The sequence below is a fragment of the Procambarus clarkii genome, chromosome 68 (assembly GCF_040958095.1).
Source record: "Procambarus clarkii isolate CNS0578487 chromosome 68, FALCON_Pclarkii_2.0, whole genome shotgun sequence".
NCBI lineage: Eukaryota > Metazoa > Arthropoda > Malacostraca > Decapoda > Cambaridae > Procambarus > Procambarus clarkii.
The window spans coordinates 14,892,304-14,919,452 of record NC_091217.1 but is presented as its reverse complement, the minus strand read 5'-3'; the positions used below and the strand labels follow the sequence as shown (position 1 = coordinate 14,919,452).

Below are 27,149 nucleotides of genomic sequence, written 5' to 3'. Positions count from 1 at the left end.
TAATCAGCGGAATTGCCTGCACCCGGCTTGTACTTGACAGTAAATTTGTATGGTTGCAGACGAAGAGCCCATCTCTCAATGCCAGCTGGTGGTTTGAACTTCGGAGTATTGAAAATGGTCTCCACCGGCTTGTGGTCAGTGACTGTTGTGATGAAGGGTGTACCAAACAGATAGATATTGAAGTGTTCGCCGCCCCATACAAGAGCAAGAGCTTCCTTCTCTGTCTGACATGAGTGATCGGCTGGTGTAGAAAATTACTACTCTGGAATAAGGTTGACCAGGTTTGTTTTGGGCTAAAACATAACCAACAGGTCTAGCATCCACGGTTAGTGCATTATTCATTGCTGGGTCAAAGTATGCAGCAGTTGCATTCTCTATTAGTGCATCTTTCACAGCATCAAATACATTTTGCTCGATAACACTCTAGTACCACGAGGCATTTTTCTTCAGGAGCTCACGTAGAGGCTTGGTAATGGTAGTGAAATCTGGAATAAAGCGAGAACAGTAGTTTGCCATTCCCAGAAAACTATGTACTTCAGTGAACGTTGAAGGAGGTGCAGCATTCTTGATATCTGCAACTTTCTTAGGATCTGAAGACAGACCTTTGTCACTAAGTACATGTCCAAAGAATTAAATTTTATGACGAGTGAACTCACACTTTGCTCGGCTTAACGTCAGATTCTTTTCTCGTAAGCGTTGCAATGTTGCACGAAGAGCTTTGTCGTGTTCAGCTTGGGTACGGCCATAAACAATGATGTCATCAGACATGTTGTCAGCATTAGGTATATCTTGCAATACCTGGCTGATGATGTGCTGGAATACCTCGGCAGCACTGTTAATACCAAAACTCAGGCGCTTGTACCTATACAGACCTCGATGTGTCGTAAACGTTGTGATGAAGCGACTCTCATCATCAAGTTCAAGCTGATGATAGCCCTTGTTTAAATCTAACTTGCTAAATACAGTTGGGCGTAGGATGGCGTTCATGCATTATTGCCTTGTTTACTAGGATTTATGTCTCATCTGGATTCTTCGGCTTGGACGGAGTGACAATTGGGCTTACCCATGGTGTTGGGCCTGTTACTGGTTCAATGATATCTAGTTCCATCAGCCTATTCAGTTTGGCATCAACCTTCTTGCGAGTATAGCACCAGATTATTTCCTCCTCCACTTTATAACACCAGCTTAGTAACCGTCGGCCAGGCCGCTTGACCCATAAACGTATTCACCAACTTTACTGAGCACAGATGTTCTTCAATGGAGACAAAAACCTGATTGTTATGTCTTAATAATTAATAATGCTTATACATAACACTGGCACCACCTACTTGTGTGTTACAAACTAAAATACTGGACTTAGGGGAGGAGAGTCCAGTACTCGACAATGACATAGGAACTTGATATTTAAGTATTTGAAAAAGTTATAAAATTCATCAATTTTCCTACTGAGAATCTGGTGACACCTTTTAAATTTAAATGGAATGGAGGGAAAACTTGGAATACAGCATGTAATGAGTAATGAGAATTTAATGACTCATAATATCTGCCCGAAACGCTGCGCGTACTAGTAGCTTTATTACTATACTATGTAATCTCACAATCCCAATGTACCATCTTGTATATATATATATATATATATATATATATATATATATATATTATATATATATATATATATATATATATATATATATATATATATATATATATATATATTGGTGTATACTGGCAGCAGGTTTTCTTTCAAACATGTTTCATTGAATATGACCGCATATTCTGTATTTATTATTTTCTGGTTTAGGGCTTCTATCCCTCTAACTATTTTCTTAGCATCACGGCTTAATTGAAATAGGAGTTCTCCAAAACTCATTTTCGTACTTTTAAGGTGAAGAAAAGAAGTGATTTACTATAGAGTGTATTACACTTATTTGTATAATTTGCACGACGTTTCGAACCTCCATGGTTCATTCTCAAGTGAACAGATCTTACAATACTAGTTGATTTTATACCCGCATTAGGTCAGGTGATAATACAATGAAGGTGAAAACATGGGGGGATACATAAGGGATAAACATAGGGGCTGCAGAAGGCTTATTGGCCCATACGAGGCATCTCCTATCTAAACACAAAGATTAATCCAGTGTAATTGGCCTGTTATGTTGGACATTGTCTTGTGTGTTGGCATCGATATGTTCTTGTCTTGTCCTTACTCTCATGGTGGGTAGAGTAAAAAGTTCCGTGATTTGGGTGTTCATGGTAGGTCGCTCTATTCTTATGTGAATTGCCTCAAGAATTTGTAATCTTCTTGAATCTTGGGTTTTGTCTATTATGCAAGTATTCTTGTTCAACATTTCTCTTGTTAGAGTAATGTCATGGGCTTGTCTCATGTGATTCCTAGGGGCACCAGATTGAAGATGGCATGTCAAACGCCTCGTCAGCTTGGTCGACGTCATACCTATGTACTTACATTGAAGGTTACATCCTTCGTGGGGGCAAGTGTACATGTATACAACGCTTGACTGCTGTAGAGGGTTCTCCGTCGGCTTCGGGCTGTTTTTGATAAGGAGTTCGGAAGTCTTCTTGGTTTTGTAGAATATTATCAGGTTTATGTTTTGGTTAGGAGTAGTGCTTTTTACTCCTTTACGGATTATTTCTTTCATTATTCTTTCCTCTTTTATATGTTCACTGTGCATGGTTGATTTGTAATATAATTTTATTGGGGGTGTTGTGGTTTCTGTCCTAGGTTCTGAATTATACCAACGGTCCAAGTGTCTTCTTATAGCAGCGTTTATTTCCGCGTTGCTATATCCGTTGTTCACCAATACCTGAGTTACTCTTTCAAACTCTCTACTCACGTTGCTCCATTCAGAGCAGTGGGTAAGCGCTCGACGAATATAAGCATTGAGAACACTGGCTTTGTATCTTTGGGGGCACTCACTTCTACCGTTCAGGCATAATCCTATGTTGGTGGGCTTGGTATATACGTTGGTGCTTAAAGAGGTTCCTGTTTTTGTTATTAGTACATCCAAGAATGGCAGACTGTTATTTTCACTATTTTCATGTGTAAATCGGAGTACTGACTCTCTCTCTAGGTGTCTTTTTAGGTCAATTAGTTCATCTGAGTCTTTTACTATTACGAATATGTCATCTACATAACGGCAGTATACAGTTGGTTTTTGTCTGCTACTGAAGACCCTATCTTCGATGGTTCCCATATAAAAATTAGCAAATAAAACTCCTAAGGGGGAGCCCATTGCTACTCCGTCTATTTGTAAATACATGTCTCCTTGTGGACTGATGAAAGGGGCTTCCTTTGTACATGCTTCGAGAAGACTTTTCAAGTGTGGCTCAGGTATGTCTAATTTGGGGGTGCTCTCGTCTCTGTATACTCTGTCCAGTATCATTCCTATGGTTGTGTCGACTGGGACGTTGGTTAAAAGGGATTCAACGTCCAGGGAAGCGATGATTCCATCGGGCTGGGTAGATTTGATCAATTCTAGGAAATCTGCTGATGATTGTAGACTAAACTTACTTGGAGTGTATGGAGTTAGGAGTTCATTGAGTTTCTTTGCCAGGTGATAAGTTGGGGTTGGTATTTGGCTGATTATAGGGCGTAGTGGGTTACCTGGTTTATGCGTCTTAACATTGCCGTAGGCATATCCTAAGCCATAGTCGCCTTGAAGTTTATTGAAATGCACACTACCTTTCTTTGCGTTGATTGCTGTAATTGTTTTGTTTACTTTCCGCTTAAGGTCTTCTACGGGGTTCCTCGTGATTCGTTGAAATTTGGAGTCGTCACTTAGGATGTCGCTAATTTTGTTCATGTATTCATGGGTAGGAATCAATACATATGCTGCTGTTTTGTCGGCTTTTCTTATTGTTACGTCTTTCAGATTTTTTAGTTGTTTCGCTGCTTCTTTGAGTCGTGGGGTTAAGATTGTAAGGCCAATAAGAAAGGCCGACAAAACAGCAGCATATGTATTGATTCCTACCCATGAATACATGAACAAAATTAGCGACATCCTAAGTGACGACTCCAAATTTCAACGAATCACGAGGAACCCCGTAGAAGACCTTAAGCGGAAAGTAAACAAAACAATTACAGCAATCAACGCAAAGAAAGGTAGTGTGCATTTCAATAAACTTCAAGGCGACTATGGCTTAGGATATGCCTACGGCAATGTTAAGACGCATAAACCAGGTAACCCACTACGCCCTATAATCAGCCAAATACCAACCCCAACTTATCACCTGGCAAAGAAACTCAATGAACTCCTAACTCCATACACTCCAAGTAAGTTTAGTCTACAATCATCAGCAGATTTCCTAGAATTGATCAAATCTACCCAGCCCGATGGAATCATCGCTTCCCTGGACGTTGAATCCCTTTTTACCAACGTCCCAGTCGACACAACCATAGGAATGATACTGGACAGAGTATACAGAGACGAGAGCACCCCCAAATTAGACATACCTGAGCCACACTTGAAAAGTCTTCTCGAAGCATGTACAAAGGAAGCCCCTTTCATCAGTCCACAAGGAGACATGTATTTACAAATAGACGGAGTAGCAATGGGCTCCCCCTTAGGAGTTTTATTTGCTAATTTTTATATGGGAACCATCGAAGATAGGGTCTTCAGTAGCAGACAAAAACCAACTGTATACTGCCGTTATGTAGATGACATATTCGTAATAGTAAAAGACTCAGATGAACTAATTGACCTAAAAAGACACCTAGAGAGAGAGTCAGTACTCCGATTTACACATGAAAATAGTGAAAATAACAGTCTGCCATTCTTGGATGTACTAATAACAAAAACAGGAACCTCTTTAAGCACCAACGTATATACCAAGCCCACCAACATAGGATTATGCCTGAACGGTAGAAGTGAGTGCCCCCAAAGATACAAAGCCAGTGTTCTCAATGCTTATATTCGTCGAGCGCTTACCCACTGCTCTGAATGGAGCAACGTGAGTAGAGAGTTTGAAAGAGTAACTCAGGTATTGGTGAACAACGGATATAGCAACGCGGAAATAAACGCTGCTATAAGAAGACACTTGGACCGTTGGTATAATTCAGAACCTAGGACAGAAACCACAACACCCCCAATAAAATTATATTACAAATCAACCATGCACAGTGAACATATAAAAGAGGAAAGAATAATGAAAGAAATAATCCGTAAAGGAGTAAAAAGCACTACTCCTAACCAAAACATAAACCTGATAATATTCTACAAAACCAAGAAGACTTCCGAACTCCTTATCAAAAACAGCCCGAAGCCGACGGAGAACCCTCTACAGCAGTCAAGCGTTGTATACATGTACACTTGCCCCCACGAAGGATGTAACCTTCAATGTAAGTACATAGGTATGACGTCGACCAAGCTGACGAGGCGTTTGACATGCCATCTTCAATCTGGTGCCCCTAGGAATCACATGAGACAAGCCCATGACATTACTCTAACAAGAGAAATGTTGAACAAGAATACTTGCATAATAGACAAAACCCAAGATTCAAGAAGATTACAAATTCTTGAGGCAATTCACATAAGAATAGAGCGACCTACCATGAACACCCAAATCACGGAACTTTTTACTCTACCCACCATGAGAGTAAGGACAAGACAAGAACATATCGATGCCAACACACAAGACAATGTCCAACATAACAGGCCAATTACACTGGATTAATCTTTGTGTTTAGATAGGAGATGCCTCGTATGGGCCAATAAGCCTTCTGCAGCCCCTATGTTTATCCCTTATGTATCCCCCCATGTTTTCACCTTCATTGTATTATCACCTGACCTAATGCGGGTATAAAATCAACTAGTATTGTAAGATCTGTTCACTTGAGAATGAACCATGGAGGTTCGAAACGTCGTGCAAATTATACAAATAAGTGTAATACACTCTATAGTAAATCACTTCTTTTCTTCACCTTAAAAGTACGAAAATGAGTTTTGGAGAACTCCTATTTCAATTAAGCCGTGATGCTAAGAAAATAGTTAGAGGGATAGAAGCCCTAAACCAGAAAATAATAAATACAGAATATGCGGTCATATTCAATATATATATATATATATATATATATATATATATATAATATATATATATATATATATATATATATATATATATATATATATATATATATATATATATATATATATATATATATGTATATATATATATATTAGTATATTTTGGTAGCAGTCTTTCCTGTAGACATATATTATTAAATATGACCGACAAAGTAAGATTAATAATTCTAACACGAATTTTCTCAATCTTTCGTACATTTCTTTTCACTGTTGGAGGTAAATGAAAAATCAATTCTCCAAAATTCATTTTTATTTCTAATCTGACGCGACACGAGCGCGTTTCGTAAAACTTATTACATTTTCAAAGACTTTAGTTTACAAATACACAACTGAATAGAACTTACGCATTTTATTTCTACATTTTAGTGAGGTGGATGGGGTGAGGTGGCATTAATAGGGTATTAATTTCATCAACACAAGACAGAACAAGAGGTGGCATTAATAGGGTATTAATTTCATCAACACAAGACAGAACACGAAACAATGGGTATTGAATAGAAGTGTTTGTAGAAAGCCTATTGGTCCATATTTCTTGATGCTTCTATATTGGAGCGGAGTCTTGAGGTGGGTAGAATATAGTTGTGCATTAATTGGCTGTTGATTGCTGGTGTTGACTTCTTGATGTGTAGTGCCTCGCAAACGTCAAGCCGCCTGCTATCGCTGTATCTATCGATGATTTCTGTGTTGTTTACTAGGATTTCTCTGGCGATGGTTTGGTTGTGGGAAGAGATTATATGTTCCTTAATGGAGCCCTGTTGCTTATGCATCGTTAAACGCCTAGAAAGAGATGTTGTTGTCTTGCCTATATACTGGGTTTTTTGGAGCTTACAGTCCCCAAGAGGGCATTTGAAGGCATAGACGACGTTAGTCTCTTTTAAAGCGTTCTGTTTTGTGTCTGGAGAGTTTCTCATGAGTAGGCTGGCCGTTTTTCTGGTTTTATAGTAAATCGTCAGTTGTATCCTCTGATTTTTGTCTGTAGGGATAACGTTTCTATTAACAATATCTTTCAGGACCCTTTCCTCCGTTTTATGAGCTGTGGAAAAGAAGTTCCTGTAAAATAGTCTAATAGGGGGTATAGGTGTTGTGTTAGTTGTCTCTTCAGAGGTTGCATGGCGTTTCACTTTCCTTCTTATGATGTCTTCGACGAAACCATTGGAGAAGCCGTTGTTGACTAGGACCTGCCTTACCCTACAGAGTTCTTCGTCGACTTGCTTCCATTCTGAGCTGTAGCTGAGAGCACGGTCGACATATGCGTTAACAACACTCCTTTTGTACCTGTCTGGGCAGTCGCTGTTGGCATTTAGGCACATTCCTATGTTCGTTTCCTTAGTGTAGACTGCAGTGTGGAAACCTCCGCTCTTTTCCATGACTGTTACATCTAGAAAGGGCAGCTTCCCATCCTTTTCCATCTCGTAAGTGAAACGCAGCACGGAACTCTGCTCAAATGCCTCCTTCAGCTCCTGCAGATGTCTGACATCAGGTACCTGTGTGAAAATGTCGTCAACATACCTGCAGTATATGGCCGGTTTCAAGTTCATGTCGACTAGGACTTTTTGCTCGATGGTACCCATGTAGAAGTTTGCAAACAGGACACCTAGGGGAGAACCCATGGCGACCCCATCTACTTGCTTATACATGTGCCCATCCGGGCTCAAGAAGGGTGCCTCTTTAGTACAAGCTTGGAGTAGTTTCCTCAGAATATTTTCTGGTATATCAAGAGGAGTACAGGCTGGATCACGATACACTCTGTCAGCTATCATCCCGATTGTCTCGTCCACAGGTACGTTGGTAAACAGCGATTCTACGTCCAACGAGGCTCTAATCCCTGTGGCCCGTGTGCCCCGCAGTAAGTCAACAAATTCCTTTGGAGACTTCAGGCTGAAGGCGCAGGGAACATAAGGAGTCAGCAGGCCGTTGAGTCGCTTCGCCAGTCTGTACGTGGGTGTGGGTATCTGGCTAATGATTGGCCGAAGTGGGTTTCCAGGCTTGTGTGTCTTGACATTTCCATACGCATATCCAGGTTTATATTCCCCAATGATCTTTGGCAGGTGGAGTCCGGATTTCTTGGCGTTCACAGTTTCGATCAGTTTGTTGACCTTTGCTTTTAATTCGGCTGTAGTGTCCTTCGTTACCCTTTGGAACTTAGTTTGGTCAGAGAGTATGATGTTCATTTTCGCCAGTATATAGGCAAGACAACAACATCTCTTTCTAGGCGTTTAACGATGCATAAGCAACAAGGCTCCATTAAGGAACATATAATCTCTTCCCACAACCAAACCATCGCCAGAGAAATCCTAGTAAACAACATAGAAATCATCGATAGATACAGCGATAGCAGGCGGCTTGACGTTTGCGAGGCACTACACATCAAGAAGTCAACACCAGCAATCAACAGCCAATTAATGCACAACTATATTCTACCCACCTCAAGACTCCGCTCCAATATAGAAGCATCAAGAAATATGGACCAATAGGCTTTCTACAAACACTTCTATTCAATACCCATTGTTTCGTGTTCTGTCTTGTGTTGATGAAATTAATACCCTATTAATGCCACCTCTTGTTCTGTCTTGTGTTGATGAAATTAATACCCTATTAATGCCACCTCACCCCATCCACCTCACTAAAATGTAGATATAAAATCGGAGATGCGTAAGTTCTATTCAGTTGTGTATTTGTAAACTAAAGTCTTTGAAAATGTAATAAGTTTTACGAAACGCGCTCGTGTCGCGAAAATAAAAATGAATTTTGGAGAATTGATTTTTGATTTACCTCCAACAGTGAAAAGAAATGTACGAAAGATTGAGAAAATTCATGTTAGAATTATTAATCTTACTTTTTCGGTCATATTTAATAATATATATATATATATATATATATATATATATATATATATATATATATATATATATATATATATATATATATATATATATATATATATATATATGTCGTACCTAGTAGCCAGAACGCCCTTCTGAGCCTACTATGCAAGGCCCGATTTACCTAATAAGCCAAGTTTTCCTGATTTAATATATTTTCTCTAATTTTTTTCTTATGAAATGATAAAGCTACCCATTTCATTATGTATGAGGTCAATTTTTTTTATTTGAGTTAAAATTAACGTAGATATATGACCGAACCTAACCAACCCTACCTAACCTAACCTAACCTATCTTTATAGGTTAGGTTGGGTTAGGTAGCCTAAAAAGTTAGGTTAGGTAGGTTAGGTAGTCGAAAAACAATTAATTCATGAAAACTTGGCTTATTAGGCAAATCGGGCCTTGCATAGTAGGCTCAGAAGTGCGTTCTGGCTACTAGGTACGACATATATATATATATATATATATATATATATATATATATATATATATATATATATATATATATATATATATATATATAATAATAATAATAATTATAATAATAATTAATTATTATAATCATTATAACTAATAATTAATATGGGGATTGGAAAATACTGAATACCAAAATTAATCAAGAAGAATCTTTATTTACGGGGATGACATGTAAATACATCCTAGGCAATATAAATCCTTAATGCAGCAATCACGTAATACACTGACAGTACATAAGAATCTCAAGAATCACATTACCTTTCCTGTAATTACCAGCCCCAAGATGTTGTGGGCTGTCTCCAGGTGCTATGGTGACCTTCCCAAGTAACCCTCCAGTACACACACACTAACAAAATTTTAGTTCAACAACATACTAGTGGAGAATGGCTCCACCCATTTTGCCAGTCAACAGCCAACCATTTTAAAGTCCAGGCTATGGTCTTAGACCAGCCAATCAGTGCCAGGCACTGTCCTTAGGGGCCCCACCCTCCTAGGTATACAGCCATCCAGTGGCCTGTACCCTGGCCTTGCCTGGGGTGGATAGATGTTACTCCTAGACTTGTTCAAAACAGCTGTTCCGGCTTCTCACCTTACCAAGACATCTGGAGACCAGCCCTTGTTGTTCGGCCAGAGAGTAATTCGAGATGGGTATGTATATATGGCACCGGCTAAGTTATTGCCCCAAACTTGTCGTGGCCATAGAGGAGACGGATAGAGAGGGGAAGCGGAGTGGGACGAGAGGGGGAAAGAGAGGGCTGGAAATGAGAGGGGGGAGTAGGCAACAAGGGAGTAGAGGGGAACGCTAAGACCTAGATGGTTTCATCAACTAAGGACACTTGACTATAAGAGGTTTATGGTCGGTGGGGGGGGGGGGGGAGAGGGAGAGGGATATGGGAATGGGACAGAGATCAACTACAGTGCCCGTTAAAGCTCCCTCTCTCTGAAATTAAGAAATGTGTGTGTAAAATTGCTTTAAAACACAAATTTCTTATTCTGCATCTACTATATCCATGAACCGCCCCAAAAAATTTGGATCAATGCCTCGAATAAAAAAATTATCTGATCCTAACTAAATTCGCTTATAATCACCAAGAGCAGTAATTTCAAATACCCTAGTATAATTCCCAGAACACATGAATTAAAATAATGACAATAATACAAAATACTTCTAGACGACAACCCGTCACAATCCCGACTGTTTCAAACTGTTGCAGACCCGCATCCCTTCCAACTCATCTGAAAGACAAAAACATCCTTTTTCTGGCCTGATATAGCTAAAATAATTGAAAATCCCTACCTATCAAAAGTACAACTAGCTAAATCATTGACTAGCTTTTAGCTATCAAAGTGTCTCCTTCTGGAACACCTTAAACAAAAAAATTGCAATAAAATCATCAATTATTCAGTAGAGGAACACTCCCTCATAAGGTTTTAGAGTTCCACTCTACACATGTGGAACTTCTCTGCCACAGCGTGTACCCGGCTCCTAAAATCTAAAAAATAACAAAAGAAAAGGTTTATTAAAGAAAATTAATGTCCAACTGACATGTCTTTTATTCTAACAAAATCTACTGTTCATAAGAGTCTCTTAACTTTTAACATCCCAGAGTTCTTACTCGTTTCCACTGCAAAAGAGTGTGAGCTCACTTTTCAGCCTTTAAACAACAAACCGCTGCTCAATAGACCGAAAAACAATTAAATTTCTAGGATCTAGGTAATCTAGATAAAGTTCCACGATTCACGCTTTTAAAGAGCCTACTGGATTTTAAACAATCTAGTTTAATAATGATAAGCTTATCTAGAGACGGAGTGGTTTTCTAGGAACAATTTTCTAGATGTTCAATTTCTAAGTTTATTTGTCTGGTTCCCACACCAATAAAATGTGTATATAAAGAAGTGTATATAAATGTATTCCACATTTATATACACTTCAAGGTTTCCACACTTAACAATGTTCCAGAGTCATGTTCCTCGGTATTAAGATGATCTTAGTTTACAAGATGGAATAGTAAAAGTTGAACTAACTTTGAGTCCTGCCAATAATTAACATTCAACTTCTCTATTAAACTTGTTCTAGAGATATGAATCGCTGACACGTAGTTGAACAGTAGATCCAACTACTACCTCTTGTTGTTTGAAGATCCTTGTCTTCTGGAACTCCATTTCCGGCCTCTGCCAAAGACACCTAGAGTACTGGGTCTTGCACTCTGGCGTGTCGCCAAGCGTTGAGTGACAGGTGACAACTGGCTGGCTGCCGACCCAGGTGAACCCCGCTAACAGGAACACGATTTCACTACACGACTCATAACTCACCAGAAGTGATGATGGACGATCAAGGCTGCCACAGTAGAACAGAGCTTCGACGTACAACGATGGTGGTGTCTAGAGTCGGTTGTGAGCTTAGAGAGGCGTTGAAGTGGTTGGCGTGGTGACAGGACAGGTGAGTCCGACCTCAGCTCCTGGGCGATGCCATCTTCCGACGTTTACTTGTTATCCCAGTACTACTTGACCGGTACACATTCCGTGCATACCCTCGTGCAGCTGAACTTGGGCCGAGGTACAGGAGTGTACCCCATCTGGCGAGTCAGCGACACTCTATAGGAACAATGCTATTGATAACTGGGACCGCCTTATTGCTTCCTCGGTTTCCACACACGACAAACCACAGGTGTTAAGAGGGGGGCTGATGAGTCGCTGCACCTGGCGTACTTCCTCCACTTCCGGTTTTCCCGCAGTCTTGACGATGCAGCTGTGGGCTAGGTTGATGACCTTGATATTGTCATTATATATATATATATATATATATATATATATATATATATATATATATATATATATATATATATATATATATATATATATATATATATATATATATATATATATATATATTACTTGATATCGCCGTAGACCTTGCCTACGGTGATATTTCGTTGACTCTGGCCTCTGCTGCATAAAGACAGCATACTTGGCCCACACACATTCGTTAGTGACATGAGGTGTCGGCCGGGAGACTGCAGTTAGTCACCCTTTCCGGGTAACCAATTGACCAATTACCGGGTACCAGGGGGAGGGTTTTTATGTAACGTACATCAACCCCGATCTTATCCGAAAGGAAGGTCTTCCCAACATTCTGATCTCGATCCTTGGTTCACGTGTGACAGGGAGCCTGGAACAGTTGTACCATCAGACCTGAAAAAGACAAATAACAACCCTGGCAGAAGCATGGATATTACTTTGGGTTTTAGGAGGTTGGAAAACTCCAGAGTAAGGCAAAGTATGCAACCTGAGTCATGCACAACAGTAAATCCACGCCATTGCCTCTACAGGAAATATATGAACTCTACTAATGCTGACTAAGGGAGCTAACTAATCTTTTACTGTACAGCTCGAGATCTTGTTACCACAGGGTGACAAGATTGAATTTGACTACTGATGAGAGTTGATAGAAGGTCATCCTCTGCATCTGACTCAACACTTGAATCATTGGCCAGCTCAGCTAGATCTGAAATTAAACTTGCTGAAGGCAGATCTAGTTACTCCCTAGCATGATATTGTTTTAACTTATCAATGTGGATAGTTCTCTCAACTTGGACTTCAAAAATACCTTTAATAATAAAATTAAATGAATCTAGGGAAGGGAGAGTTGGGGAATGGGTAAGATGCGGGCGAGTTGGGGGGGGTGCGGGAGGGGGAAGATAAGGGTGCAGTGTGTTGGGGAGGTAAGGGAGGGGAAAGGTAAGGGGTGAGGGAGATAAGAAAGAGGATGGGGGAGGGGATGGGAAATGGATTTTATGGCAGGAGTCAGGTGTGGAGGGTGCAGATATTTGGGGGAGGAGGAGCTGGAGGTAAGAGGGAGATAGGTGAAGGGGAGGGTTCCAGGAGGGGGGGGAGCATGGAGGGATGGAAGGAGGGAGGGGGGAGATATGGTGTGTTATGACCACTTGATAATTACCTGGGGTGTTTATTACACGGGTGTCATGAGGGTATGGTTAGTCTCATGTTTACTTTGATAAGGTAAGCTAAGGGAACGAAAGCTACTTGTTCTGGAATATTATGTTTGATGAACATTGAACTAAGGCGGAGAACAGGAGTTGGAGCTCGGTAATTGCTTTGATCTCTTTTCCTATGTACGAAATATAGTGGTTTTAAATCTCGAGGAAATTGATCGCATAATAGCGGAGTTGTTAGGACGAACTAAGGGGGGTGGGGGGTGGGAGGTGAACCTCGGTAACTACCTTGATTTTATTTACTGAGTCAATAAGCTAGCGGTTTAAGTCTCAGAGGATTTGGGAAGATATTAATAAAGATTCAAGAAGGTACTAAGGTGGAGGACAGGAGCTGGAACTCAGTAACTAAAGTGTTGTATTTTACTACATCTGAAATACAGCGGTTTTAAATTTCGGGGGATTTGGATAAATACTAATGAAGTTGAAAGAAGGAAGAAGGATGCGCACAAGAGCTAGAGCTCGGCAACTGCTTTAATCTTATTTACTATGTTCAAAATACAGTGGTTTAAAATTTTAGGGAAATTGGACTGACAGTAGCAAAGTTGTACGAATGATCTAAGGCGGGGACAAGAGCCGGAGCTTGGTAACTTTATTTTGTTTTAATACGTCTTTAATATGACAAAAATGGGGCGAAAATTGGGCTACCAGTAGCGAAACTATACTTATTAATGTACAGAACCAAGTCCAAGAACTAACTTCTGGTAAACTTTTTAAAACCATCTGTAGTAGTAGTATTGTCTGTAGAGTTTGTTTTTTCTCCAAAACTTTAAGAATGCAGCGAAGACCTTTTTGGTCTGAATTTCCCCCATAAGAATTACTTAAGACCGCAGCTGAAACTGGGAATGCGTTAACAAACTCCTAATAAAACTATTCTCTGAAAATGAACTCTGAAAAAAATTAGTCCGAAACTATGTGACTGAGTGAGGAATAAAACTCTGAAAAATTCGGTCTCAATCTGGAGTGACACGGCAGAAAGTTTCCCCCAAATAACGGAAACTTAGCGGTAAGCCTTCATTCCCACTACTGACCACAACCTCCACCTACCATCTCCACCAGTTCTGATAATTAGTTACATAAATACCATTACTTCCAGGCGGTTCTTCGATACAACATTCCTGAGGCCGAGGCAAGTGACGCCTTCGACATGACGGTGAACACCATCACAGTACCGGATAACAAGTGTATCACCAAACGCATCACTGTGTGCGCTTCCTATCGCCTCCCCGACGGCAAGTCTAACATGGCTGTTATTGATGTGGATCTTATCTCCGGTTACATCCCAGAGAAAGATGATCTGAAGAAACTTGTTAAGGATGAAGTCAATATAAAGCGATATGATGTGGATGGCAGCAAGGTTGCTTTCTACATTGAAGAATTATCTGCTAATGACACTTGTGTAAACTTCCGTGTGATAAGAAACATTGAGGTGGAGAATGTTAAGCCCGGCTCAGTACGTCTCTATGATTACTATCAGCCAGAGTTCCAAATTTCTAAGGTGAGTACACTGTCTTTCGTTTCGTTAAGAATTCCTAATGTTTGGCTCAAATTAGTCTTTCAAGTGATTCTTCTGCTAAATATTTATATAACATTTAAATGAAGAGATATGTAATGCATCACATTAAGACTTTTTGTTAAAGATCGTAAATTTGTAGAAAAAAAATATAATTTTTGGAATGTCTTGTAAATAATGCATAATGCTCGAAATAGTTTTTTTTTAAATATAGTTTATAATAGCATTAAAGACAAGGAGGTGATATTGTTTTATTGCTCCTGAAATTATCATAAATGTTTCACATATATATATGCTTCATATATATTATATATATATATATATATATATATATATATATATATATATATATATATATATATATATATATATATATATATATATATATATATATGCGAACAAGCCTGAATGGTCCCCAGGACAATATGCAACTGAAAACTCACACCCCAGAAGTGACTCGAACCCATACTCCCAGAAGCAACGCAACTGGTATGTACAAGACGCCTTAATCCACTTGACCATCACGACCGGACAAAATGAGGTGATAGCCGAGGCTATTTGAACCACCCCACCGCCGGCACTCGGATAGTAATCTTGGGCATAGCATTTTACCAAATCACCTCATTCTTTGGGGCACACGTGAGGAACACAAATGCGAACAAGCCTGAATGGTCCCCAGGACAATATGCAACTGAAAACTCACACCCCAGAAGTGACTCGAACCCATACTCCCAGAAGCAACGCAACTGGTATGTACAAGACGCCTTAATCCACTTGACCATCACGACCGGACAAAATGAGGTGATAGCCGAGGCTATTTGAACCACCCCACCGCCGGCACTCGGATAGTAATCTTGGGCATAGCATTTTACCAAATCACCTCATTCTTTGGGGCACACGTGAGGAACACAAATGCGAACAAGCCTGAATGGTCCCCAGGACAATATGCAACTGAAAACTCACACCCCAGAAGTGACTCGAACCCATACTCCCAGAAGCAACGCAACTGGTATGTACAAGACGCCTTAATCCACTTGACCATCACGACCGGACAAAATGAGGTGATAGCTGAGGCTATTTGAACCACCCCACCGCCGGCACTCGGATAGTAATCTTGGGCATAGCATTTTACCAAATCACCTCATTCTTTGGGGCACACGTGAGGAACACAAATGCGAACAAGCCTGAATGGTCCCCAGGACAATATGCAACTGAAAACTCACACCCCAGAAGTGACTCGAACCCATACTCCCAGAAGCAACGCAACTGGTATGTACAAGACGCCTTAATCCACTTGACCATCACGACCGGACAAAATGAGGTGATAGCCGAGGCTATTTGAACCACCCCACCGCCGGCACTCGGATAGTAATCTTGGGCATAGCATTTTACCAAATCACCTCATTCTTTGGGGCACACGTGAGGAACACAAATGCGAACAAGCCTGAATGGTCCCCAGGACAATATGCAACTGAAAACTCACACCCCAGAAGTGACTCGAACCCATACTCCCAGAAGCAACGCAACTGGTATGTACAAGACGCCTTAATCCACTTGACCATCACGACCGGACAAAATGAGGTGATAGCCGAGGCTATTTGAACCACCCCACCCCGGGAGGACAGTGGCGGCGGTGGCGGATAGTGGCGGCGGGCGGACAGTGGCGGCGGCGGGCGGACAGTGGCGGCGGCGGGCGGACAGTGGCGGCGGCGGGCGGACAGTGGCGGCGGCGGGCGGACAGTGGCGGCGGCGGGCGGACAGTGGCGGCGGCGGGCGAACAGTGGCGGCGGCGGGCGGACAGTGGAGGCGGCGGGCGGACAGTGGCGGCGGCGGGCGAACAGTGGCGGCGGCGGGCGGACAGTGGCGGCGGCGGGCGGACAGTGGCGGCGGCGGGCGGACAGTGGAGGCGGCGGGCGGACAGTGGAGGCGGCGGGCGGACAGTGGAGGCGGCGGGCGGACAGCGGAGGCGGCGGGCGGACAGCGGAGGCGGCGGGCGGACAGTGGTGGCGGCGGGCGGACAGTGGTGGCGGCGGGCGGACAGTGGTGGCGGCGGGCGGACAGTGGTGGCGGCGGGCGGACAGTGGTGGCGGCGGGCGGACAGTGGTGGCGGTGGCAGACAGTGGTGGCGGTGGCGGACGGTGGCGGCGGTGGCGGACAGTGGCGGCGGTGGCGGACAGTGGCGGCGGTGGCGGACACTGGCGGCTGTGTCTGGCGGTGGTGGCGGGCGGTGGCGGGTGGCGGCGTCTGTGATGAGTGGTGGCGGCTGGCGGTGGTGGGTGGTGGTGGCGGCGGTGGTGGTGGGTGGTGGTGGCGGCGGCGGCTGGTGGTGGTGGGTGGTGGCGGCGATGGTGGTGGGTGGTGGTGGCGGCGGTGGTGGTGGTGGTGGGTGGTGGTGGTGGCGGCGGCGGCTGGTGGTGGTGGGTGGTGGCGGCGGTGGTGGTGGTGGCTGTGGTGGGTGGTGGCGGTGGTGTCGGCGGCAGCTGTGATGGGTGGTGGCGGCGGCGGCGGTGATGGGTGGTGGCGGCGGCGATGGTGGTGGGTGGTGGTGGCGGCGGCGGTGATGGGTGGTGGCGGCGGTGGTGGCGGCGGCGGCTGGTGGTGGTGGGTGGTGGTGGTGGGTGGTGGCGGCGGGTGGCGTTGGTGGGTGGCGGTGGCTGGTGGCTGGTGGCGGGTGGCGGCTGGTGGTGGGTGGTGGCGGCTGGTGGTGGGTGGCGGCTGGTGGTGGGTGGCGGGTGGTGGCTGGTGGTGGGTGGCGGGTGGCGGCGGGTGGCGGCTGGTGGCGGGTGGCGGCGGGTGGCGGCTGGTGGCGGGTGGCGGCTGGTGGTGGGTGGTGGCAGGTGGCGGCTGGTGGCGGCTGGTGGTGGCTGGTGGCGGCTGGTGGTGGGTGGTGGCGGCGGGTGGTGAGTGGCGGTGGTGGGTGGCGGTGGCTGGTGGCGGGTGGTGGCGGGTGGCGGTGGGTGGTGGCGGGTGGCGGCTGGTGGTAGGTGGCCGGTGGCGGCGGGTGGCGGCTGGTGGTGGGTGGCGGGTGGCGGCTGGTGGTGGGTGGCGGGTGGCGGCGGGTGGCGGCTGGTGGTGGGTGGTGGCAGGTGGCGGCTGGTGGTGGCTGGTGGCGGGTGGCGGCTGGTGGTGGGTGGTGGCGGCGGGTGGTGAGTGGCGGTGGTGGGTGGCGGTGGCTGGTGGCGGGTGGCGGCTGGTGGCGAGTGGTGGCGGGTGGCGGCTGGTGGTGGGTGGTGGCGGGTGGCGGTGGTGGGTGGCGGTTGCTGGTGGCGGGTGGTGGCTGGTGGTGGGTGGTGGCGGGTGGCGGCTGGTGGTGGGTGGCGGCTGGTGGTGGGTGGCGGCTGGTGGTGGGTGGCGGCGGGTGGCGGCTGGTGGTGGGTGGCGGGTGGCGGCGGGTGGCGGCTGGTGATGGGTGGTGGCAGGTGGCGGCTGGTGGTGGGTGGTGGCGGCGGGTGGTGAGTGGCGGTGGTGGGTGGCGGTGGCTGGTGGCGGGTGGCGGCTGGTGGCGGGTGGTGGCGGGTTTCGGCTGGTGGTGGGTGGTGGCGGGTGGCGGTGGTGGGTGGCGGTGGCTGGTGGCGGGTGGCGGCTGGTGGTGGGTGGTGGCGGCTGGTGGTGGGTGGCGGGTGGCGGCGGGTGGCGGCGGGTGGCGGCTGGTGGTGGGTGGCGGGTGGCGGCGGGTGGCGGCTGGTGGTGGGTGGCGGGTGGCGGCTGGTGGTGGGTGGTGGCAGGTGGCGGCTGGTGGTGGCTGGTGGCGGGTGGCGGCTGGTGGTGGGTGGTGGCGGCGGGTGGTGAGTGGCGGTGGTGGGTGGCGGTGGCTGGTGGCGGGTGGCGGCTGGTGGCGGGTAGTGGCGGGTGGCGGCTGGTGGTGGGTGGTGGCGGGTGGCGGCTGGTGGTGGGTGGTGGCGGGTGGCGGCTGGTGGTGGGTGGTGGCGGGTGGCGGCTGGTGGTGGGTGGTGGCGGGTGGCGGCTGGTGGTGGGTGGTGGCGGGTGGCGGCTGGTGGTGGGTGGTGGCGGGTGGCGGCGGGTGGTGGGTGGTGGCGGCGGGTGGTGAGTGGCGGTGGTGGGTGGCGGTGGCGGCTGGTGGTGGGTGGTGGCGGGTGGCGGCGGCTGGTGGTGGGTGGTGGCGGGTGGCGGCGGCTGGTGGTGGGCGGTGGCGGGTGGCGGCGGCTGGTGGTGGGTGGTGGCGGGTGGCGGCGGCTGGTGGTGGCGGGTGGCGGCGGCTGGTGGTGGGTGGTGGCGGGTGGCGGCGGCTGGTGGTGGGTGGTGGCGGGTGGCGGCGGCTGGTGGTGGGTGGTGGCGGGTGGCGGCGGCTGGCGGTGGGTGGTGGCGGGTGGCGGCGGCTGGCGGTGGGTTGCGGCTGGTGGTGGGTGGCGGGTGGCGGCGGGTGGCGGCTGGTGGTGGGTGGCGGCGGGTGGCGGCGGGTGGCGGCTGGTGGTGGGTGGTGGCAGGTGGCGGCTGGTGGTGGCGGGTGGCGGCTGGTGGTGGGTGGCGGCTGGTGGTGGGTGGTGGCGGGTGGCGGCGGGTGGCGGTGGTGGGTGGCGGTGGCTGGTGGCGGCTGGTGGTGGGTGGTGGCGGTGGGTGGTGGCGGCGGGTGCATGGTGGGTGGCGGTGGCGGTGGTGGGTGGTGGCGGCTGGTGGCGGGTGGCGGGTGGCGGCTGGTGGTGGGTGGTGGCGGGTGGCGGCTGGTGGCGGCCAGCTGGGACACACCCTTCACCACTGAAGGTCTGAGCACAACTAACCATGTCTCTCTCACCACCAGAACAGTGTTGCCAGCTCGCGCTCTCAAAATGTTTCCTTCAAAGATTGTATATTATCTTTGAACAACAAGTTTGATTATAAAGGAAATAATGCATATATTATTGTCACATTAATACTGTGCAATATCTTATTACATTCCTGCTAAATAATTATAATTTGAAACAGGACAAAAAATCCAACATATATATAAAAACCAACATTAGAGATCACGAGGCCTAGGCCTCGCCTGTGACCACACATCCTGCCTCCCTGGCCTGCTACCCTCTCACACCTCACACTCTTAACTCTCTCATAATCACACTCACTCTCTTTCTCTGTCACTCTTACTCTGTCACTCTTACTCTCTGTCACTCTTACTCTGTCACTCTTACTCACTGTCACTCTTACTCTGTCACTCTTACTCTCTGTCACTCTTACTCTCTGTCACTCTTACTCTCTGTCACTCTTACTCACTGTCACTCTTACTCTGTCACTCTTACTCTCTGTCACTCTTACTCTCTGTCACTCTTACTCTCTGTCACTCTTACTCTCTGTCACTCTTACTCTGTCACTCTTACTCTCTGTCACTCTTACTCTCTGTCACTCTTACTCTCTGTCACTCTTACTCTCTGTCACTCTTACTCTCTGTCACTCTTACTCTCTGTCACTCTTACTCTGTCACTCTTACTGTCACTCTTACTCTGTCACTCTTACTCTCTGTCACTCTTACTCTCTGTCACTCTTACTCTCTGTCACTCTTACTCTCTGTCACTCTTACTCTGTCATTCTTACTCACTCTCAGTCACCCTTACCCATTCATACTCACTCTCTCACTCTTACTCTCATACTCTTACTCTCAATTACTCTTACTCTCAATCACTCTTACTCCCAATCACTCCTACTCCCAATCACTCCTACTCTCAATCACTCCTACTCTCATTCTTACTCTTACTCTTACTCCCAATCACTCTTACTCTCAATCACTCTTATTCTCATTCTTACTCTTACTCCCAATCACTCTTACTCCCAATCACTCTTACTCTCAATCACTCTTACTCTCAATCACTCTTACTCTCAATCACTCTTACTCTCATTCTTACTCTTACTCACTCTTACTCTCAATCACTCTTATTCTCATTCTTACTCCTACTCCCAATCACTCTTACTCCCAATCACTCTTACTCTCAATCACTCTTACTCCCAATCACTCTTGCTCTCACTCTTACTCTCAATCACTCTTACTCTCAATCACTCTTACTCTCATTCTTACTCTTACTCACTCTTACTCTCAATCACTCTTATTCTCATTCTTACTCCTACTCCCAATCACTCTTACTCCCAATCACTCTTACTCTCAATCACTCTTACTCCCAATCACTCTTACTCTCAATCACTCATACTCTCAATCACTTTTACTCTCAATCACTCTTACTCTCAATCACTCTTACTCTCACTAACTCTCAATCACTCTTACTCTCACTCTAACTCTCAATCACTCTTACGCACTATTACTCACTCTTTCTCTCAGTCATCCTTACTCACTCTCATACTCACTCTTACTCTGTCACTCTTACTCTCTGTCACTCTTACTCTCTGTCACTCTTACTCTCTGTCACTCTTACTTTCTGTCACTCTTACTCTCTGTCACTCTTACTCTCTGTCACTCTTACTCTCTGTCACTCTTACTCTCTATCACTCTTACTCTGTCATTCTTACTCTGTCACTCTTACTCACTCTCAGTCACCCTTACCCATTCATACTCACTCTCTCACTCTTACTCTCATACTCTTACTCTCAATTACTCTTACTCTCAATTACTCTTACTCTCAATTACTCTTACTCCCAATCACTCCTACTCCCAATCACTCCTACTCTCAATCACTCCTACTCTCATTCTTACTCTTACTCTCACTCTTACTCTTACTCCCAATCACTCTTACTCCCAATCACTCTTACTCTCAATCACTCTTACTCTCAATCACTCTTACTCTCATTCTTACTCTTACTCTCAATCACTCTTACTCTCATTCTTACTCTTACTCACTCTTACTCTCAATCACTCTTATTCTCATTCTTACTCCTACTCTCACTCTAACTCCTACTCCCAATCACTCTTACTCCCAATCACTCTTACTCTCAATCACTCTTACTCCCAATCACTCTTACTCTCAATCACTCTTACTCTCAATCACTCTTACTCTCACTAACTCTCAATCACTCTTACTCTCACTCTAACTCTCAATCACTCTTACTCTCATACTCACCCTTACTCTCAATCACTTTACTCTCACTCTTACTCATTCTGTCACCCTTACTCTCACTCTTACTCACTCTCAGTCACTCTTACTTATACTCACTCTTACTCACACTTACACACTCTCTGGCACTCTCACTCACCTTCAGTCACTCTTACTCACTCTTACCCACTCTCGCTCACTCTTACTCACTCTAGTTAATAAGAACACGCCAATATAAGACAACAAAACGTTTTCAGATTCTTTCTCACCACTTTCCAGCAACTTTTATAATTTATATAAATTATCTTAGGGAATAATACATAAATTATATATTTAAACATGATATTAGTGTTTAGTGGAATGCATAAGGAGTCAAATTGTGTTAAAAAGAGCGATTTTTAGAAAATTTGGAAAACTACTTTTTTCTGTTCATATTATAACTAAATGGATTTTAAAGGTTTCACTCAGCCAATATATATCATTCACAATTTATTAATGAATTTTACAAAAAAACACCATAAATTTTATATTTAAACATGTAAAAACTATTTGTTTTACATTTGGAAGAAAATAATTGTAGAAAAACAATTTATAATTAAACCTTTGTGTTTGGATTTTCTGGGGGGAGCCCCGTCGGCTCCCCGGAGCTTTACCGGCTGATATGCTAATGTCAGACTTTGGCATCAGTCATGTGTATGGAGTTCTAGGGCCTACCGGGGACCACGAGCCAGAACCTGGCCCCCTCAGAGAGGCAAGGGGAGCAATGGCCTATAGAAACCCCCGTGTGGTTGGAAGCATTCTATGTCTGCCATCGACCGGGTCAAGCATCCAGAAAGGTAAGCATTCCAAAACAAACCCCTATTCTGGTGAAAATTGCTACCTAAGCCGAACTAGTGAATAGAACTCTTCAACAGAAAACACGGAAACTAGTATGACGTCATACGTCACCGCGCCGCTGTCTGCGCAGCTCCCCCCTCCCCGGGAGGGGGAAGGGGGAGCCCCAGACCTCCCACGCTGGCTATCCACCCATCAGTTCTTTGGCTGTGCTTGCAGGATTTGAGCTCTGGCTCTTGGGTCCCGCCTATCTGGTAGAACTTGCGGGATAGTACCAGTGGAGTGCAGTGGTGCTATTGGCACTTTTGGGGAACACTGTATTACCATCAGTGGTCTGTGCTTGTTACACGACCTACTTGCGAGCATAAGCCTTCTTGCTGGTTCGTCCGTGGACTTCCAGGGCGCACTGGCCTGTTTTCGTATGGCAGTTCCGGCCCGTCCTGGTTGTGGGGGTATGTGGGCCGGTGGACTGCTCCTAGCGGCTGCCTGGTGGGCCATCCTCTGGCCGGTCTGGCCTGCCCTTGGGCCGGGCTTGAGGTGTAAAAGAGCTCCCAGTACCTCATCCAGCAGGTATCGAGCGGGGTTTCTCCGCCGTCGGTCGCCTGGTGCAGGTTTCTGGGCCTGCAGGGTTTTGTCGTGTCTCCGTTGGCCCTGTCTGGGGTCTGCCTGCTCCGTTCTCTGCCTTTGCAGAGGGGAGTTGCTATTTACATGTTGCATGTTGCAGTGGTGCCTGTTGCTGCTGCTGCTGCACGTGAGCATTGGTACCGTGTTTCACGGTGGCGTGTCCTTGTTCCTGTGTCCGGTTGTGGAGTGGCGCTTTGCTGCCGTTTTGTGCCTGGGGATTGCGTGGGGTTTTTGTCCCTGCCTGATTGTCCACCCCTGGTCGTTCTCCTGTTTTTTTTTTTTTTTTTGTGCTTCTGCTCTTTCTTCCTGCCTCTTCTGCAGCAGGAATGTTCTGCGTGTGTTCTTAGGCGTTGGTCAGCCTGTGTCCTGTGATGTGCTTCTTTGTCTCGGTCTGTTGCAGTTGTTCGTGCCCCTTGGTTCGGGTCCTGTTCTGGCGGCGACCCTTCCGCCTTCTTTGGTTTTCCTAGCTTGCCCTGCCGGTTGTTGTTGTTTTATTTTTTTTGGGGGGGGGGTCTTGCGATGTCTCGCGTCGGACCCGTCGTTTCTGAACTCCTGGCGGGCTTGCATGCTTCGGAGTTTTTCTGTTCGGCAGACGTTCCATCTCCTTGTGCCGCCTGGGTTTCGGTGGTCGCGCCCGAGATCTTCTCGCGGCTCCGCCTTTTTCCTGGGCTCGGGGGGGCCTTGTCGGGGCTGCTTATGTTCTGCCTCGTGGTCTCGCCTCCGGTTGGTGGTCGGGTGGCTTCGTGGTAGGTGTCCCACCTGCGTGCTTCTTGGCGGCAGTATGGGGTATTTTGGCGGTCCTTCCTTTTCCTGTCCCTTCTTCGGTGGGTCCTTCTTGTTGGCTTGGTTTACTCTCGGCTTGGTTTTCTAGTGGGGGTTGGGGGCCGTCGTCTTGCCACATACTGTCGCCTCTTTTCGTGCGGCGCAGGCGGAGCCGCTTCAGCTTGCTTTCGGTCTTGGTGTTGCTTCTGCACCGTTAGTCAGCTGTCTTGTGCGTCATTTCACCTCCGGCCTGTTCGTGCGCCGCTTGCACCATCCTGGTCTCTGGTCAGCGTGCTCTGTCTTCTCCTCGGTTGGTAGTGTCCCTTCGGTTCCGGTGTGTTTTTTCGTCGGCTCTTTCCTTTGGGCCTTTGCCTCTGGGGGTCGGTTCGCTGTGTTTTCTTGCTCCTTCGGTTTTAGCGTTTTGGTTGTTTGATGGCAGCAGTCTCCATCTTTTCTGGCGCGGGGTGGGGCTGCTGCATTCTGGAGGGGTCCAGGGTTTGTTGGTGCTTTGTTAGTCGGGCCGGGGGTGTGTCGTTTTTGTGTTCAGTGGCGGCCCTCTGCTGTTGTTTGCGTGCCACGGCGTTTGGGTCCGGAGCGCGTTTTGCGTTCCGGTTCTGTTCCTCCCGATTCGCGGGTGATAGTGTCCCGGGTGGTCAGCCGTGTTCTTGCGGCTAAGATGCCTGTGTTCCTCCCTCATGCCTGTGGCGTTCGTGGCTTCGCTGCTCTCGCTGCCGTCTGGGCGACGTGGCCTTGCTGTCTTTCGGGCATGGATTTTTGGTGTTCGTGCAGGGGCCTTGCTGCTCGTGGTTCTCGTGTTGTTCCCGGGATTTTCGGGGCTGTGGCGCCTTGGGTTGGCGTTTGCTGCCGGTTGTCTCGCCTCCTTGGGGGGTGCGTGGTGTCCGCCTCCCGGTTTTGTCCCTTTGACCTTCCTCTGTGGGTAGTTAGCTCCGGGGAGCCGACGGGGCTCCCCCCAGAAAACCAGCGTTGAATGTAATGAAACGCCATTTTCTGGGTGAGACCCGGAGGCTCCCCGGCAACCCTCCCTCCCTCCGGTCGGCGTTTTTCGCGTGTTTTGACATCCAGCCTCAGAACTGATGGGTGGATAGCCGGCGTGGGAGGTCTGGGGCTCCCCCTTCCCCCTCCCGGGGAGGGGGGAGCTGCGCAGACAGCGGCGCGGTGACGTATGACGTCATACTAGTTTCCGTGTTTTCTGTTGAAGAGTTCTATTCACTAGTTCGGCTTAGGTAGCAATTTTCACCAGAATAGGGGTTTGTTTTGGAATGCTTACCTTTCTGGATGCTTGACCCGGTCGATGGCAGACATAGAATGCTTCCAACCACACGGGGGTTTCTATAGGCCATTGCTCCCCTTGCCTCTCTGAGGGGGCCAGGTTCTGGCTCGTGGTCCCCGGTAGGCCCTAGAACTCCATACACATGACTGATGCCAAAGTCTGACATTAGCATATCAGCCGGTAAAGCTCCGGGGAGCCTCCGGGTCTCACCCAGAAAATGGCGTTTCATTACATTCAACGCTGGTTTTTTGAGTAAAAGTTTCTCAAAGGCTCTCCTGCACCATTCTCAATGCAAATCATTCCCACACCTATGGGAAGAGATAGGCGAACGTTGTGTAGATGATTTGTGTTTGCTGGGTAGGTACGACATATATATATATATATATATATATATATATATATATATATATATATATATATATATATATATATATATATATATATATATATATACATATATATATATATATATATATATATATATATACATATATATATATATATATATATATATATATATATATATATATATTATACTAAATTAATAGAGTTTTGTGATTAACAGTTCTATAAAATCTCCCAAAAATGTGACTGGAAGCTAAGTACAATAAAGAAAATAGGTTTAGCGAGGAGCCGGCTCATTTGGCTGATTACTCCTGAGACGAGACTACTGTCCAGACATTTTATGGAGTGTTGTGAATAGGAGTATTTGTCTAAATTACCATACTCTCTGGACTGTTCACTGACTATTCACAAATATTCACATATTTGTATATATGTGTGCAAATTGCTGTGAAAGTAGAGAAGCAGCAACTTTGGCTACGTTAGACAGGTGAAAGTAGTTCGCCTGATAATGGTTTTTCACCTATGCCATCACTTTGTCGCAGTTTATCATAAGTAATGTGTTAATATTTCCACCTTCTCTTATTGCAGAGCTACACGCTTCCTCCTGCATCTGAGTGCCGCTAGACAATCCAGTTCTGATGGTGTTCTTAATCAACTCATAATCTGATGCTAGGATCAATTGCTTGTTCTGAGGTCACACCTGGTGCTAGGATCAGTAGTTAGTGCTGGGATGACAATTCAAGCTGGTATTATTAGTTTGTCCTCAATTATTATTGCATTATTATAGATGCTGTGTTCACAGCTGAAATTTCTGGTAGATGACAAAGTTTCAAAATTCTGTATAACTCAAGTTCTCAACATTACCACTTAAACAGTCATGGGAAAGATAAAACCTTCACGCAAAATCCAATGTCATTAAGGAGAGCTTATCAGTCAATGGTTACATCTGACTTCATTAAAGTATTATACCCATTACATTTTTATTAATTGTATGATATGTATTTGTTTATTTCAGTTGTCTTTTATTATTTGCTAGAGTATATATATATTTGGTGTTTGTAAAACAAAATTCAATAAAAATATCATTCGTAAAGTTTTTTAATTATACATTACTTCAATAACCTTAAAGTCAGGCTGTATAATGACAGAGCCAGGATCACACAGTTTGTTAAATAGTTCAATATTTTCCCCTTACATTTTCACCAGGTACAACAAAAGTCTTCCATTTACTCAACATGAACTACCCTCTGTAGTCTCTGTGTACTTTATATTGCAGCTAAACTATTAACTAAAATCTGGTAAATTGCTATTGTAACAAACTGCTGTATTTTTTGCATAT

At 45.9% G+C, this 27,149-nt stretch overlaps 1 protein-coding gene across 1 annotated transcript in view; it reads left to right on the top strand.

Annotated features, from left to right (window-relative positions):
• LOC123774736 (murinoglobulin-2) overlaps window positions 1-26,903 on the top strand; it is a 308,702-nt gene extending 281,799 nt beyond the window's left edge. Inside the window, 2 exon segments of the mRNA XM_045769279.2 lie at window positions 14,567-14,968; window positions 26,399-26,903. Coding sequence (XP_045625235.2) covers window positions 14,567-14,968; window positions 26,399-26,434 — 438 coding nt within the window. The 3' untranslated portion in view covers window positions 26,435-26,903.
• Window positions 26,904-27,149: the final 246 nt, after the last annotated feature.